The sequence below is a fragment of the Myxine glutinosa genome, chromosome 8 (genome assembly GCF_964187855.1).
Source record: "Myxine glutinosa chromosome 8, kmMyxGlut1.1, whole genome shotgun sequence".
Lineage (NCBI taxonomy): Eukaryota > Metazoa > Chordata > Myxini > Myxiniformes > Myxinidae > Myxine > Myxine glutinosa.
Genome location: NC_136268.1, coordinates 72270690 through 72285635, shown reverse-complemented (window position 1 = coordinate 72285635; position 14946 = coordinate 72270690). Strand labels below are relative to the sequence as shown.

Sequence of the window (14946 nt, the reverse complement as noted above, 5' to 3'; positions counted from 1 at the left end):
TCACAATAGACAACTGCATCTCCTTCCTTTCATTCTTCCAACGCAAAATTGAAAACATCTACAACAGCTTGACCACCGCCGCACCCGCTCCCCCTCAAACCACCTGCCCCCCCTTATCCTGCCATCCCCTGTCTCAATTCTCCCCAGTCTCCCCTACTGACCTCTCTGAACTCCTCATCGGAATGAAAACTGCCACCTGCACTCTTGACCCCATCCCCTCCAGCTTTGTCAAGGCCTCCCTTCCTGCTCTTTCTCCACTTATCATTGCAACAATAAACTCCTCCCTGTCTACAGGCATCGTCCCACCATCCCTCAAAATTGCTGCTGTTACCCCCATTCTGAAAAAACCTGGACTAAACCCTGACACCCTAAATAACTTCAGACCCATCTCCAACCTACCCTTTCTGTCAAAGGTTTTGGAACGCGCTGTAGCCACTCAACTCAAGCATCACCTCTCTGCCAATAACCTGTATGAAACATTCCAATCCGGATTCCGGTCCAACCACAGTACTGAAACTGCTCTCCTCAAAATCACCAACGACCTTCTCCTCTCCTCTGATGCTGGCAACCTCAACATTCTCATCCTCCTCGACCTCAGCGCTGCCTTTGACACCATCGATCACACCATCCTCCTCACCCGACTTGAAACCACCTTTAACATTACCGGCACTGCCCTCTCTTGGATTAAATCATACCTCTCTGACAGACGTCAGTTCATCTCCATCAATAACTGCAAATCCCCCACTGCTCCCCTCCCCCAAGGTGTCCCCCAAGGTTCAGTTCTTGGCCCCCTCCTCTTTATCCTTTACCTGTCCCCCCTCGGTCACTTAATCCGCCGTCATGGTCTCCAATTCCACTGCTTCGCCGATGACATCCAGCTTTTCATCTCCACCAAGTCCATCTCCACCGCCACCCACTCTATCCTGACAAACTGCATCACTGAAATAAAATCCTGGCTTCAAATCAACTTCCTCAAACTTAACTGTGATAAATCTGAAATAATCATCATTGGCCCAAAAACGCTCACCAAGTCCACCCATAACTTTGCCCTCAACATCGACGGTTTCCCAGTGTCCACCTCCCCTCACATCCGGAATCTTGGCATCATCTTTGACCAAACCCTCTCCTTCGACAAATACACTAAACAGATCACAAAGACAGCCTTCTTCCACCTGAAAAACATCGCCCGTCTCCGTCCATCCCTCTCCTCTGTGGCTGCAGAAACCCTCATCCACGCCTTCATCACTTCCCGTCTGGACTACTGCAATAGCCTCCTTTATGGTTCACCCTCAACAATCACCAATAAACTCCAATACATTCAGAACTCCGCTGCCCGTCTACTCACCCATTCCCGGACCCGTGACCACATCACCCCCGTCCTTTACAAGCTTCACTGGCTCCCCATCTCCCAGAGAATCCAGTACAAAATCCTCCTCTTGACCTACAAAGCCCTCCATAACCTGGCCCCATCCTACCTGGCTGACCTCCTCTCCAGACACACTCCCACCCGCAACCTCCGCTCTGCTGGTACCAACCTCCTGACCCCCCCCATCCGGACCAAATTTAGATCCTGGGGGGACAGGGCCTTCTCCATCGCTGCTCCCACCCTCTGGAACTCGCTACCTCACACCATCAGAGACTCCTCCTCACTCACCACATTCAAAACATCACTCAAGACCCACCTGTTCAACACTGCATTCAACATTTAACCCACAGCATCTAACCCCTGACTATCTCCTCTCCTTCTCCCTCCTTTGTGCTTTGAATATTTCCCTATTGATTCTTCTTTTTTTGCAATTGTCTTTATGTTTTGCTATGCGTTATGTTTTGCACTCTGTCAAAGCGTCTTTGGGCTTCCTGAAAAGCGCTATATAAAATAAATGCATTATTATTATTATTATTATCAAATACTGACACCGCGAATGACATTCGCTGAGCTAAATGTTGATATCTCTTCTGAGGTAAAAAAAAACAAACAAACAAAAAAACTGTTTTAAAGCATTATACGTATCAAACGATACATTTTATGAAACTTGGAAACCTATACACACTTTGGTGGTTTTAGAATGACAGAATATGTCTTTATTAGAAAAAAAAAAAAATTTACATTGAGGTTAATTTAATTAACATCGCTGCTAAAATTAACACCGCTGCTAAAAAAAATACACCGCTCTAACGCATAACCACGAGTTAAACTACATTTACAACAAATATGAAAACTATTTTCATATCACAATGTTAAATATAGAATATATAGAAGATAATGTTTTAAAAAAATGAGCCCTATCTTCCAATGGTAAAAATATCCTTCAAAAAATTCCTGGATCGGGAATAATATCCTGGGCTTCACCAAAATCTAATCAATTCTTCCTTATCCTAAGGGCAATCATCCCACCAACTTTCATCCAAATCCGTTCAGAACTTTTCCAGATATCTTGTTCACAAAACACGAACACACACACACACACGGACACGAGTGAATGCATTACTCCCTAGTGGGAGTAAAAAATCCCAAAAAATTCACAAAAAAATTCCTTGATCCGGAATAATATCCTGAGCTTCACCAAAAACTAATCAATTCTTCCTTATCCCAAGGGCAATTATCCCACCAACTTTCATCCAAATCCGTTCAGAACTTTTCCAGATATCTTGTTCACAAACACACGGACACACGAACATACGAATACGCACACACACGGACACGATCGAATGCATTACTCCCTGGCGGGAGTAATAACTCTTTGCAAAGGGATTGTGACGGCACCAACCCATTGTCAAGAGTGTATGTAATATGTGGGTGTGTTGAAAAGTAATGCCGCTATTGTTTTTCTCCAAAAGGTAAATATATTTCAAAGAAACAAAGTGCAGTCTGCACATTAGTTCTTCCTGGTTTAATTCAAATATCTTCACCTGTTTTGGAGAGAAAGAATAGGAGGCATTACTTTTCAACAGATGCTCATTACCTCATACATTGATGACGATGATGACACAGCTTCATCATACAAGGTATTTTAACAGCTTTGGATTTTGTGTACTTTTCCCAGCAGAACAAAGCTTCATTCAGAGCCTCATATTTTACATTGATTCCATGAATTGCCTTAAAATCTGTGGAAACTTCTCAGAACATCCTACAATATTGTAGTGCCAATCAGGTCTGGTGAATTGTATGGGAATGTGGTTAATTTTAGGAGTCTGGTTGTACAGGAGTTTGGAGCATTTAAATTCCTTAATTTAACCCGCAAGGGTTTCAAAAATCGACGAATGCTGAATTATTGTTTTGGGTTTTTTTTAATTTGAGATTTGGATAATGAGATTACAATGAATGATAGTTTGTTTCCAATAACTTCAATATCCATTTCCATCAAAGTTAGATTGTAAATTCCATTGTCTGAACTACCGCACTGGCCATTTGGAGAATTCTTATATTCACTTTTCTCTTGGAATGCAAAACTCTCTTTTATTATTTGTTTTCTTATCTTGTCCATGTGCAATGCTTTCTGATTAACCCATACTTGCTTTTCAAACAGTAAGAGCCGCTATTTTACAGTGTATATGGCTGGTCACCCTCACTCTGCTTCACCTCATTCTCTTCCTATTGGCAGGCGGACCTATCATTCTTACTCCTATTACTTGTGAGTAATGACACCCACAACCACCGGCACACTTCCTTCTAACCCCACCACCCCATCGCATGCTGCTGCAGTTGCTTGTGTGTTCCATGTAAACTTGATGAAAAGTATGTTTCTGCAGAACATCTGCCAGTCTGTAACCATCTGTCTGTCTCTCTGGCCATCTGTCTCTCCGGAAGTCTGTCTCTCTGGCCGTCTGTCCTCCTGGCTGTCTATCACTCTCTGACCGTCTCTTCTGTCCTACTTCTGACTGTCTCTTCTGTCCTACTTCTCACCGTCTCTTCTGTCTCTTTCTGACCATCTCTTCCATCTCTCTTTCTTTGACTGTCTCTTCCATCTTCCTCTGAATGTGTCTTCTGTATCTCAGGAGTTTCCAGCCTCAGGAGTATCTCAGAAGGGTTTCCAGCCTTCTTCTATAGGCTATCTGATATCTGAGATATCAGATAGATACAGATATCTTCTGTGTACTTCTCTCTGTGCCTGTCTGTCTCCCTGTCTGTCTCCTTCTCTCTGTGCTTGCCTGTCTCCTTTTCTCTGTCTTCATTTCCCTATATATCTCTTCTATCTGTCTATGTATGTCCAATGTCATTCTCTGTGCCTCTCTGTCTCCATCTCTCTTTGCCTCTCTGTGCCTCTCTGTGCCTCTCTGTCTACCTCTCTCTGTCTCCTTCTCTCTTCTGTCTGTACTCTTCTATCTCTGTTTCCCTCTCTCTTTCTCCTTCTGGCTGTGCTTGTCTGTCTCCCTCCCTGTCTCCTTCTCTCTGTGCCTGTCTGTATCCTTCTCTCTGTGCTTTCCTGTCTCCCTTTCTCTGTCTTCCTTTCCCTATCTATCTCTTCTATCTGTCTCTGTATGTCCATCCCAGTGCCTCTTTGTCTCCGTCTCTCTGTGCCTATCTGTGCCTCTCTGTCTGCCTCTCTCTGTGCCTGTCTGTCTCCCTCTCTCTATGTCTCTCCCTCTTTCTGTCTCCCTTTTCCAAGTTCTCCTTCTTTCTTTCTCTCTATTTTTCTGTCGATCTTGATCTCTCCCTCTCTCGCTGTCTTGTTCTTTCATTTATATTCACTTTGTTTTTCTCATCTGTGGGACCACCTCTTGCTCTTTATTTCTGTTCTGAAAACAGAGTCAGGTTTAAAATTACATCCATTCTGGGATTCATTTGGCAATGCAACCGAATTGTGCAGGAACTGCAGCCCATCACTGTTATGTGCAGTGCTTGCTATAAATTTCATTTGGCTGCACACTGTGGTTTGCATCGACCAAGCTGTCGGAGGCCAGACAGTTTTTGTAGGTTTTCATCCCCAATTGTACTTCCACTGTCGTCATTTACTGGACATAATTTTGTAAGAATATATTTGCATTGCTCGGGTTACAGGAATCATAAACTCTGCTGTTTTACATTTGGCTACCTTGCCAAATCTGGTCACCTTGCTAAAACCATTTCTTGTCATATTTATTTTGACCATTTGTTTTCTACAGTCTGTATACAATATATTCATACATGGCATACAACAAGCTCATAAACTGTAGATAAAAGTCACAGGAAAGTTGGCCAACTCAAGGCAATACATATTTGCAGAGATCTTTAACCCTTTGAACCCCAGCGGCTGGTTTACAGGCCGCCACCTGCTTTTTTAAAAATTATTTTTAATTCGAATTTTTTTTTTTTTCATGGACTCATAATGGCGATCGTTTTATACATGGTCGAAGGCTAATTTTCTCTTGTTTACAAACATTTCACGATCTACTTCCTCAGTCATTGGCGGCTTTGTTACATTACACCTAGTCTACGGTGTGAATCACCGCTAATTGCGAGGGAAGTGCGAGGGAAGTTTTTGTGGAGAATTCTTGTGTATCAGAAAGCCGGGCAATAACTGCTGGTTTGACTTGCACCACAAAGTATAGTATTGGCGATCGACTCAAAAAAGAACAAAGTAAGACATTCTATGATTCAAAATAGCATTATTTGTAATGAAGAAAAACATTTTTTCAGGCAGAAAACCGAAATAAAACAAATTTAAACTTTTCAGTGATTTATCTCCAGGGAGTCAGGGTGGGGGAGCCGGACGTACAAAGAGCTCGGGGTTCAAAAGCAGATCAACGAGGGGTTTCCTAATGACTGATGCATAGCAAATAAACGGATGAGGTGAATAAAGTAAATGTGAAATCGTACTCGTTTTTTTCCTTTTCTTTAATAATTTTCTTTTTTGCTGATTTTATTTATCCTTACTATTTCCTCTTTTCTTACAATGAATAGTGTCAGTAAGCTGTGTACACAGGCATAGTCCTCTTGATAAAATAGTACAAATAATCTGAAGTGAGAAGAAACCAAAATAAAGCAAATTTGGACAAACTAGCAACCAAGACAAACCTTGTTGTTTGATCTATTGCCGTTTTGTGGTTTGGGATGCTAATGGCAAAACTTATACAGTGGCTGGCCCATTTAGCTTTCTTTTTCTTTTTCGTCTGAATTCTCCTTCATTTATCACGACAAAAGCTTAAAAACCAAAAGAAAGTCATTCCAAACGAGCAACAGCACTGCCAAAGTCCAGTGAGAAAGCTTTGTTTGGCCTTGTCTGCAGTACTCTGCATGTCCGTATATAATGCGGGTTCATGGCTTGAATGCAATGCAAGCTCTTTTTGAGCTCTGTGTAAATGAGGTGTTACATGGTCATGCCAAAGCCAAAGCTAATCTACTTTCATGCTTTAATATCAGAAGGATATTCTCACAAACTCCTCTGTGAAGGTGGTAAGTGGTTTGTGTCCAATACACTACATGGCCAAAAGTATTCGGACACTCTTTCTAATTTGTGAATTCGGCTGTTTCAGCCACACCCATTGCTGACAGGTATATATAATCAAGCACACAGCCATGCAATCTCCATAGACAAACATTGGCAGTAGAATGGGCCATACGGAAGAGCTCAGTGGCTTTCAACGTGGCACCGTTATAGGATGTCACCTTTCCAACAAGTCAGTTCGTCAAATTTTGGTCATCCTATAGCTGCCCCGGTCAACTGTAAGTGCTGTTATTGTGAAGTGGAAACGTCTAGGAGCAACAACAGCTCAGCTGCACAGTGGTAGTCCACACAAGCTCACAGAACAGGACCGTCGAGTGCTGAAGCACGTAGCACATAAAAACAATCTCTCCTCGGTTGCAGCACTCACTACCGAGTTCCAAACTGCCGCTGGAAGCAACATCAGCACAACAACTGTTTGGTGGGAGCTTCATGAAATGGGTTTCCATGGCCGAGCAGCCGCACACAAGCCTAATATCATCATGCTCGATGCCAAGGGTCAGCTGGAGTGGTGTAAAGCTTGCTGCCATTGGATTCTGGAGCAGTGGAAATGCGTTCTCTGGAGTGATGAATCATGCTTCACCATCTGGCAGTCCGACGGACGAATCTGGGTTTGGCGGATGCCAGGAGAACGCTACCTGCCCGAATGCATAATGCCAACTGTAAAGTTTGATGGAGGAGGAATAATGGCCTGGGGCTGTTTTTCATTGTTCGGGCCCCTTAGTTCCAGTGAAGTGAAATCTTAATGCTACAGCATACAATGACATTCTAGAGGATTGTGGGCTTCTAACTTTGTGGCAACAGTTTGGGGAAGGTCCTTTCCTGTTTCAGCATGACAATGCCCCGGTGCACAAAGCGAAGTCCATACAGAACTGGTTTGTCAAGATCGGTGTGGAAGAACTTGACTGTCCTGCACAGAGCCCTGACCTCAACCCCATCGGGCACCTTTGGGATGAATTGGAACGCCGACTGCGAGTCAGGCCTAATTGCCAAACATCAGTGCCCGGCCTCACTAATGCTCTTGTGGCTGAATGGAAGCAAATCCCCGCAGGAATGTTCAAACATTTAGTTGAAAGCCTGAGGCTGTTATTGCAGCAAAGGGGGGGGGGGGGGAACAACTCCATATTAATGCCCATGAATTTGGAATGAGATGTTCAATGAGCACATACGGGTGTGATGTTTGAGTGTCCACATACTTTTGGCCAGGTAGTGTAGTTGTACAACTAAGATGTTGCAATCAACAACATTAAAGCTGTTCATTATTATATACAGTTGTTATTAGGATAATAATTCTGCAGTTTGGGATCATGATGTGGTTAATGGGAAACGTGTGTTTTGTTTCACATGCCTCCTGCAGGAGCTCGATAATCAGATAACACTCAAATGATCGTGATGATGATGATGATGATCAGGTCAGGTCATATACTGTCTGACAGGGTGGTTTAGGGATAACACACTTACCTTTTGAGCTGTCTAGCCTGGGTTTGATTACCAGTTCGATGATAAATTATCAGATTGGTGCTTCTCAGGCAGAGTGTTGTACCACAAAGTGTGCCGTTATTCAGATGGATGTTAAATTGTGTGGCCTGTCTTGCAAGCATTAGTTGGTGGACATTGATGAAATCCACTTTGTTTTTCCCGAATAGTATCGCAGAGTCCGTTATCGCAGACTCGTTGAACAAATTCCAAATCTTCAATGTAACAGCCTTGACTTGACTTGGCCAGCCAGTTCCTGAAAGACTTGGGGAGAATTTATCACCCAACAAACCCCGTAAAAGGCGAGAACAATTGGACAAGTTAAAGTACCAGTGGTAGTGAAGTCGCTGATCAGAATGAAGATAATTTTGTCTGTTCCATTTAATTTCTGAAAAACTTTGAAGACAATCAAAGCTGCCAGGAATGTTTATGCCAAACGGGTTGTGGGGAGCAACATAGCGTGAGGCTTCTTCTGCAGTTTTGGAATTAAAAAAAACCCCGATTAGAAAAATAAGGAATATGCAAGTCACATTCTTCTCTTACATCTCACCCAACTACTTTAAATGCCACCTCAATTGCACCTAATAAATTATTTATTTCATTTTCATCCATTTCTGTTAACCAAGTGCAATGAGGCAGAAATTGGACCCATTGGAGAGGTCATAAATACCTCCGCATACCGAAGGTGGCCGGAGGTTATGTTTTCACCCCTGTGTGTTTGCCTGTGAGCAGGATATCTCAAAACGTTGTGGACGGATTCAGATGAAACTTAGTGGATCGGTTGGGGGTGTAACAAGGAAGAATTGTTTCGATTTTGGTGAAGATCAGGATTCGGAAATTATATATATTTTTTAATTTTCAAAGTGATTCTTCATAATTTGAAATTTGGCCAAAAAATATATATTTCAAAACATTGTGGACAGGTTATGACAAACTTGGTGGATGAGTTAGGTCGGTGACGAGAACAAGTCGATTAGATTTTGGTTAATTAAAAAAAATTAATAATAATAACGATAATAATCTTAAAATAATTAATTTATTAATCAATTGGCAAATGGCATACCTAAACCACCACTGTTTCATCTGAATCTATCTTTTTGAAAATTAATTAATGAGGTAATTGAACGAGTAATTAAATAATTAGTCAATATCAATTTTAAAAAATACCCTTTACTACTGTGTTCAAAAAGTATCCGACCTTTATTTTTCGTGCGTAAAATAAAAAGAAGCTAGGGAGGCGTTGATTGGTGCACGTATGTAGGCGATCCTAATGCACACGCGTGAATTGTTTCCCACCTGCAGAAGCTGTCATTCGACGGCAGACCGCCGATGAGTGAGGACATGTAAGTGAGCGCCGTCGGATTTTCGTTTTTGACAAAATGACGGAAAAACTTGAACAACGCTACTGCATCTAATTTTGTGTAAAGCTTGGCGATTCCCAAGTGGAAACGATCCGCAAGATTCAACACCGTTCATTCCATTATGAAGGAGGATTTGGGCTTCAGGAGAATCTCAGTGAAGTTCGTACCAAAGCTGCTAACGATTGAGCAGAAGCAACTCCGTTTGGAGAACGCACAGGACATGCTGGAGACTGTGAACAGCGATCCCAGCTTCCTCAACACAGTGATCACTGGCGATGAGTCCTGGGTTTATGGGTACGACCCAGAAACCAAGTTGCAGTCATCACAATGGAAGCATCCAACATCCCCGAGGCCCAACATCCCCGAGGCCAAAAAACACAAAATTTGATGCAGTAGCGTTGTTCAAGTTTTTCCGTCATTTTGTCAAAAACGAAAATCCGACGGCGCTCACTTACATGTCCTCACTCATCGGCGGTCTGCTCATGTCTGAATGACAGCTTCTGCAGGTGGGAAAAAATTCACGCGTGTGCATTAGGATCGCCTACATAGGTGCACAAATCAACGCCTCCCTAGCTTCTTTTTTTTTACGCACGAAAAATAAAGGTCGGATACTTTTTGAACACACTACGTATAGCCAAATCACTTGGGCATTCTCATGTCCAAATATCAGCTTCCTAGCGCTCAAAGGATGGGTGAAATATCGCCCGGACAAACAAACAAGAAAACAAACGGAGTGAAAACTGAGTACTCCCTTTTGACGCGCCTCATTGTCTTGCCCCCTTCAGTGCCCGGCGATGGCATCATGCAGCACGTGGAGATGAAATAGGAAAGGAGTGATGTACAATAGGCAGTTCGATCCCACACTCTTTCCTCCAGGGACTTTGAGCAGATAATGGACCCCCATCTTATGTCATCCCCATTTCTACCTGTGATCCATTCTACCTCCAATTGCCCTCCCTCCCAACCCTCATACTCGTACTTGCTGTTTGTTCCGTTTACACCCCACCTCTCTTCACCTCTTTTCCTTTTCGTTCTTCCCATTGCCTGTTCTGTCCAACTGTGGCCCCACTGCCCAACTGTATGTTATTTTTGCCTTCTTACCCCCTGTCACATAGCTCTGTCACCTATGAAAACGGTAGCTGCATTATGCACATTATGAAACTGCCAAATGAATGTCTGGCTTTTCCTTTTTTTCATTTGTTTTTTCATTTTCCTATTTCACCACCTTGATTTGCATATCACATATCATCACTCACTTTTTTCTAGAAATATTAATCTTTGCTAATTGACGATATCAACTTACCAATAGTTGTGCTACAGCAATTGCCATTGTAAATTTCCTTATCGCCAGAATGGAGAAATAAGTTAATATCGAATTTTCAAAAGCTCTACATATTTTGTCAATCGTTTTGGTGTTATCACAATGGCATTATAAAATTTGCAGAATTTCACCACTTTTATTGCCAGAGAGGTTCAAACCGTCATTTAATTCAATTCGCAGGATTAAGTGTCTTTTCGTAGCTTGTTGTGACAACATTTCCCATTTTATAAATCCCCTTGTTCCATTGCAGCCATCCGAAGATTGTACACCGTGGGATTTGGATCCATACCAAATTGCATTTTACAATTGAAACAAATTGGAGGATGCTTTAAGCCATGGCTTAACAAAAAATGCAAATTAATTATTGTCAAAAATTATTTCCCATAACACACAAAATTATTCATTTCCAGGATTTATATAGTTATAAATATAAAATGGGAATTATCTAACTTTTATATACTGGACTGCAGGTTTTCACACCAAATTAGTTTGAAGCACAAAAATAGACTTTCTGGTAGTCTTTGTTATTTTGGGTTTATTTTTTTATTGAATGGCCGACAGGATAGCCTTCGTCCATTCCCCTTTGAGCAGCTGTTATGGTTAGGGTTCGATTCTTAACCAACAACATGCATTTTAAGGCAATTTTCCCTGCTAGAGCGGGGGTTAGCCTTGCGGTCCCCATGACAATCTTCTCCATTTTGCCCTATTTTCTGCATCACTCCTTGTTAACCCCCTTGCCCGCATTTCTTCTTCCACCATCTTTAGCCAAGTCTTTCTCGGTCTTCCCCGTCCTCTACTTCCTTCTACATTAACTTCCATCACTCTTCTCAACCAGTCACTTTCATCCTTCCTCAATACATGACCAAACCATCTCAACCTGTTCTTCTTCACAGCATCAATCACAGGCAATATTCCCATCATCTTTCGCAATTCATCATTTGTCCTCCTCTCTCTCAACGATACTCCGCACATCCATCGAACCATTCGCATTTCCACCCTTTCCAGCCTTCGTTGCTGCTCTGCATTCATTACCCATGTCTCGCTCCCATAAATCATAACACTTCTCACACATGCAGCATACACCTTTCTCTTCAGCTTCAGCGACACTCTCCTCCTCATCAGCACGCCACTCAGTTCCCGAAACTTCTTCCATGCACATCTCACTCGAGCAACCGTTGCCGAGTCTGATCCACCTTCTCCATTCAGCATGTCTCCGAGGTAGCAAAATGTTTTCACACCTTCCAGTTTCACGCCATCTCCAAGATCCAACTCAACATTTCCTCCATCTGCAGCTCCCTCTGCGCACACCTTACATTTGAATGTAGCTGCCACACTGGTTAATGACCCTCTCAGACCACTACATTTTTGATGAACCCACTCAGCGCACATTGTACACTGAATGGAGTTCACTCCGACACCCTTCCTGCACACAGCACACGGCCACTTCCCAGTTCTTTCCACCTCACCACATGCTTTACCACTTGCCATCACCTTTGTCTTTCCGATATTCACCTTCAGACCTTTTGTCTCCATACATTCCTTCCACTTGTTCATCTTTTCCTTCAGTCCATCCATACTTTCCGCAATCAACACCAGATCATCTGCATACAACAACTCCCACGGTAAACCCTCCTTTAAGTTCTGAGCCAGCACCTCCATCACAGCTACAAATAGTAGTGGACTTAGTACCGACCCCTGATGCACTCCCACCTTTACCTCAAACTCACCACTGTTCCCGTCCTTCGTCCTTACAGCTGTGCGTGCTCTTTTGTACATTGCCATCACTACTCTGATCAACCATTCCTCCACTCCTAACTTCCTCAATGCCCATGTCAATACTTTGCGTGGAACCCTATCAAATGCTTTCTCCAGATCAACAAACCCAAAAAACAACTTCTTCCTCTTATCCATGTACTTCTCCTGCAACTGCCTCACAATGAAAAGCGCATCTGTCGTTCCTCTTCCTGGCATAAATCCAAACTGCATTTCGTCGATCTTCACTTTCTTCCTTATCCTCCTTTCCAACACCCTTTCCAATACCTTCATTCCATGCTCCAATAACTTTATCGCTCGGTACGAGCCACACTCCAGAGGGTCACCTTTCCCCTTGTATAGAGAGACGAGGGTACTCAGTTCCCAATCCACTGGAATGCGGCCTTCTTTCACCACCAGATTACAGATCTCTGTCATTCTCTTCACACCCCAACTTCCTGCTGCCTTCAACATATCTCCCACAACTCCCGTCGGCCCTCCCGCTTTTCCACTCTTCATTGCTTTTATCGCTTCCTCAACTTCCTTCTCAGTTATCTTCTCTGCCGGTCCTAAAACTGGGTTACTCTCTATGTTGCCATCCCATTCATTCTCTGTATTCAACAGCATTTCCATATATCTTTTCCATCTTCCTTTAATTCCATCTGGGTCGACAACGATTTGTCCCACTTCATCCTTCAAGCAACTCACCCCCATCACATCACACCTCTCTTTCGCTATGTGCTTTGCAATCCTGAAAACTGCTTTCTGACCCTCTTCCGAATCCAAGCGTTCTCCGAACATTTTCCTACATGCCTCCTGCGCCTTTGCTACCTCTTTCTTTGCAGCCTTCCTGGCTGCCTTATAACTTTCATGCTCTGCTGTTTCTGCTCCCGTACCCTTCGCCTTCTGCCACTCTTTGAACTTCTTCCTCTTCTTGTCAATCCTCTTTCCAACTTCAACATCCCACCACCATGTTTCCGAGTGCCTCGGTGGTCCTTTTGTCCATCCACATACCTCACCAACGGCTCCCAACAGACTAGCTTTCATTGACATCCAATCACTTTCAAGCTCAAGCACATCATCGATTCGATTTTTTGATTTTCGTTCGATTCTTGACCCATCTATATAAACTGTCAACCTGGTGCTTTACATGCAAGGTGAGGCATCAGTGTGTGTGCCTTGGACATGAAACTAGAGGACACGTCTTCCAGCACTGGTTGCAAGTTAAGATGGAATTTAAGATTCCACCGTATCTTCCACGAAGAGTAGGCGAGTTATCTCCAGCACCATATGCAAACTACAAATTCTTACCCAGGCTCTTTTGCCAAACGACACTTGGCAAACATGATGCATACGCCAATACCTCCAACGTGAGTTGGCCTAATGGTTAGGGTGGCGGGCTTGGGATCCTAAGGTGCTGAGTTCGAATCCCGTTGAATTAACGCCAGGTGGGGTTGACTCAGCCTGTAACCATCCTTCCGAGGTCGGCAAAGTGAGCACCAGATAACTAGTTATAGAGATGCTTTGCTTCAGCGACAGATGTGCCCACAGAAAAATGATGCAACCAGCAGCCGGGTGGCTCCATGCGATGGGTGGCACATCATCATAATAATAATCATTTCAATTAAATAAATAATTTACCAGTAAATAATGGGATTTTAAAAACGATCAGATAAAGATTTTTTTGAGATCAAGGCTCACAGAACACTAAAATTGGTTCATCAACTGTTTGTTTCATTATCTCCACCACCGAAGGTGGATAGAAGTTATGTTTTCGCCCCCTGTTTGTCTGTCTGTTTGTTTGTTTGTCTTTGTTTGTCTGTGAACAATCTCAAAAAGTTGTGGAAGGATTCTGACGAAATTTGGCAGAGAGTTAGCGTATGTGACAATGACAAAATGATTAGATTTTGGTGAAGAACTGGATCCGGATCCGGCTACTAGAATTTTATAAGTGAATGTTCACCATTGAATGATTGGGCTATAACCGATACATAGCAGGATATCCCAAAAAGTTATGGGCAGATTTGGACGAAATTTGGTTACAGATTGGATGTGTGACAAGGACGAATCAATTTGATTTTGGTGAAGATCTTGATATGGATTCAGATGCAAGAATTATTTAATTTTTTAAGTGATTCTTCACCTTTGAGAGATCGGGCGAAAAGTGATATATAATATGATGATTATAAAAGTTGTGGACGAGTTATGACAAAACTAGGTGGATGATTTGGTTAGGTGACAAGAACACGCCGATTAGATTTTGGTTCAGGTCCGAATCCAGATCAGTGGGATACAAAACAAATTGTTCAGCCTGGTGGAGGTGTGCGCTCTACCGACTGCTGTTCTGTTTTTTGTTTTTTTATGAAGTGTATAATGTATAAACTGGGTCTTTAGAAATCCGGATGTCCTTTATATGCAAATATTACACGGAGTAATATTTCATTTGCTGGGATGTTTGCAAGCACTTCTCTCTATTGTGCTTGAATTGCTAGTTTTGCGTGAATTTCATTATTACCGAAGATAACTCGGTATATTTTCTTGCTCCTATCAAATGCCCATTATTTCTTTTATAAAATTCTGATCTCGCTGTACAAGGAGAATGAATCACTATTTC

At 42.7% G+C, this 14946-nt stretch overlaps 1 protein-coding gene across 4 annotated transcripts in view; it reads left to right on the top strand.

Annotated features, from left to right (window-relative positions):
• LOC137415012 (receptor-type tyrosine-protein phosphatase kappa-like) overlaps positions 1–14946 on the top strand; it is a 566119-nt gene that overhangs the window by 326079 nt on the left and 225094 nt on the right. For 3 of the 4 annotated variants that reach the window (XM_078783392.1, XM_078783393.1, XM_078783390.1), the window contains exon 15: positions 3603–3632. The exons of the other annotated variant lie outside the window; for it this stretch is intronic. In XM_078783392.1, coding sequence (XP_078639518.1) covers positions 3603–3632 — 30 coding nt within the window. The remainder of the gene's footprint in view (positions 1–3602; positions 3633–14946) is intronic. 4 annotated transcript variants of the gene reach the window in all.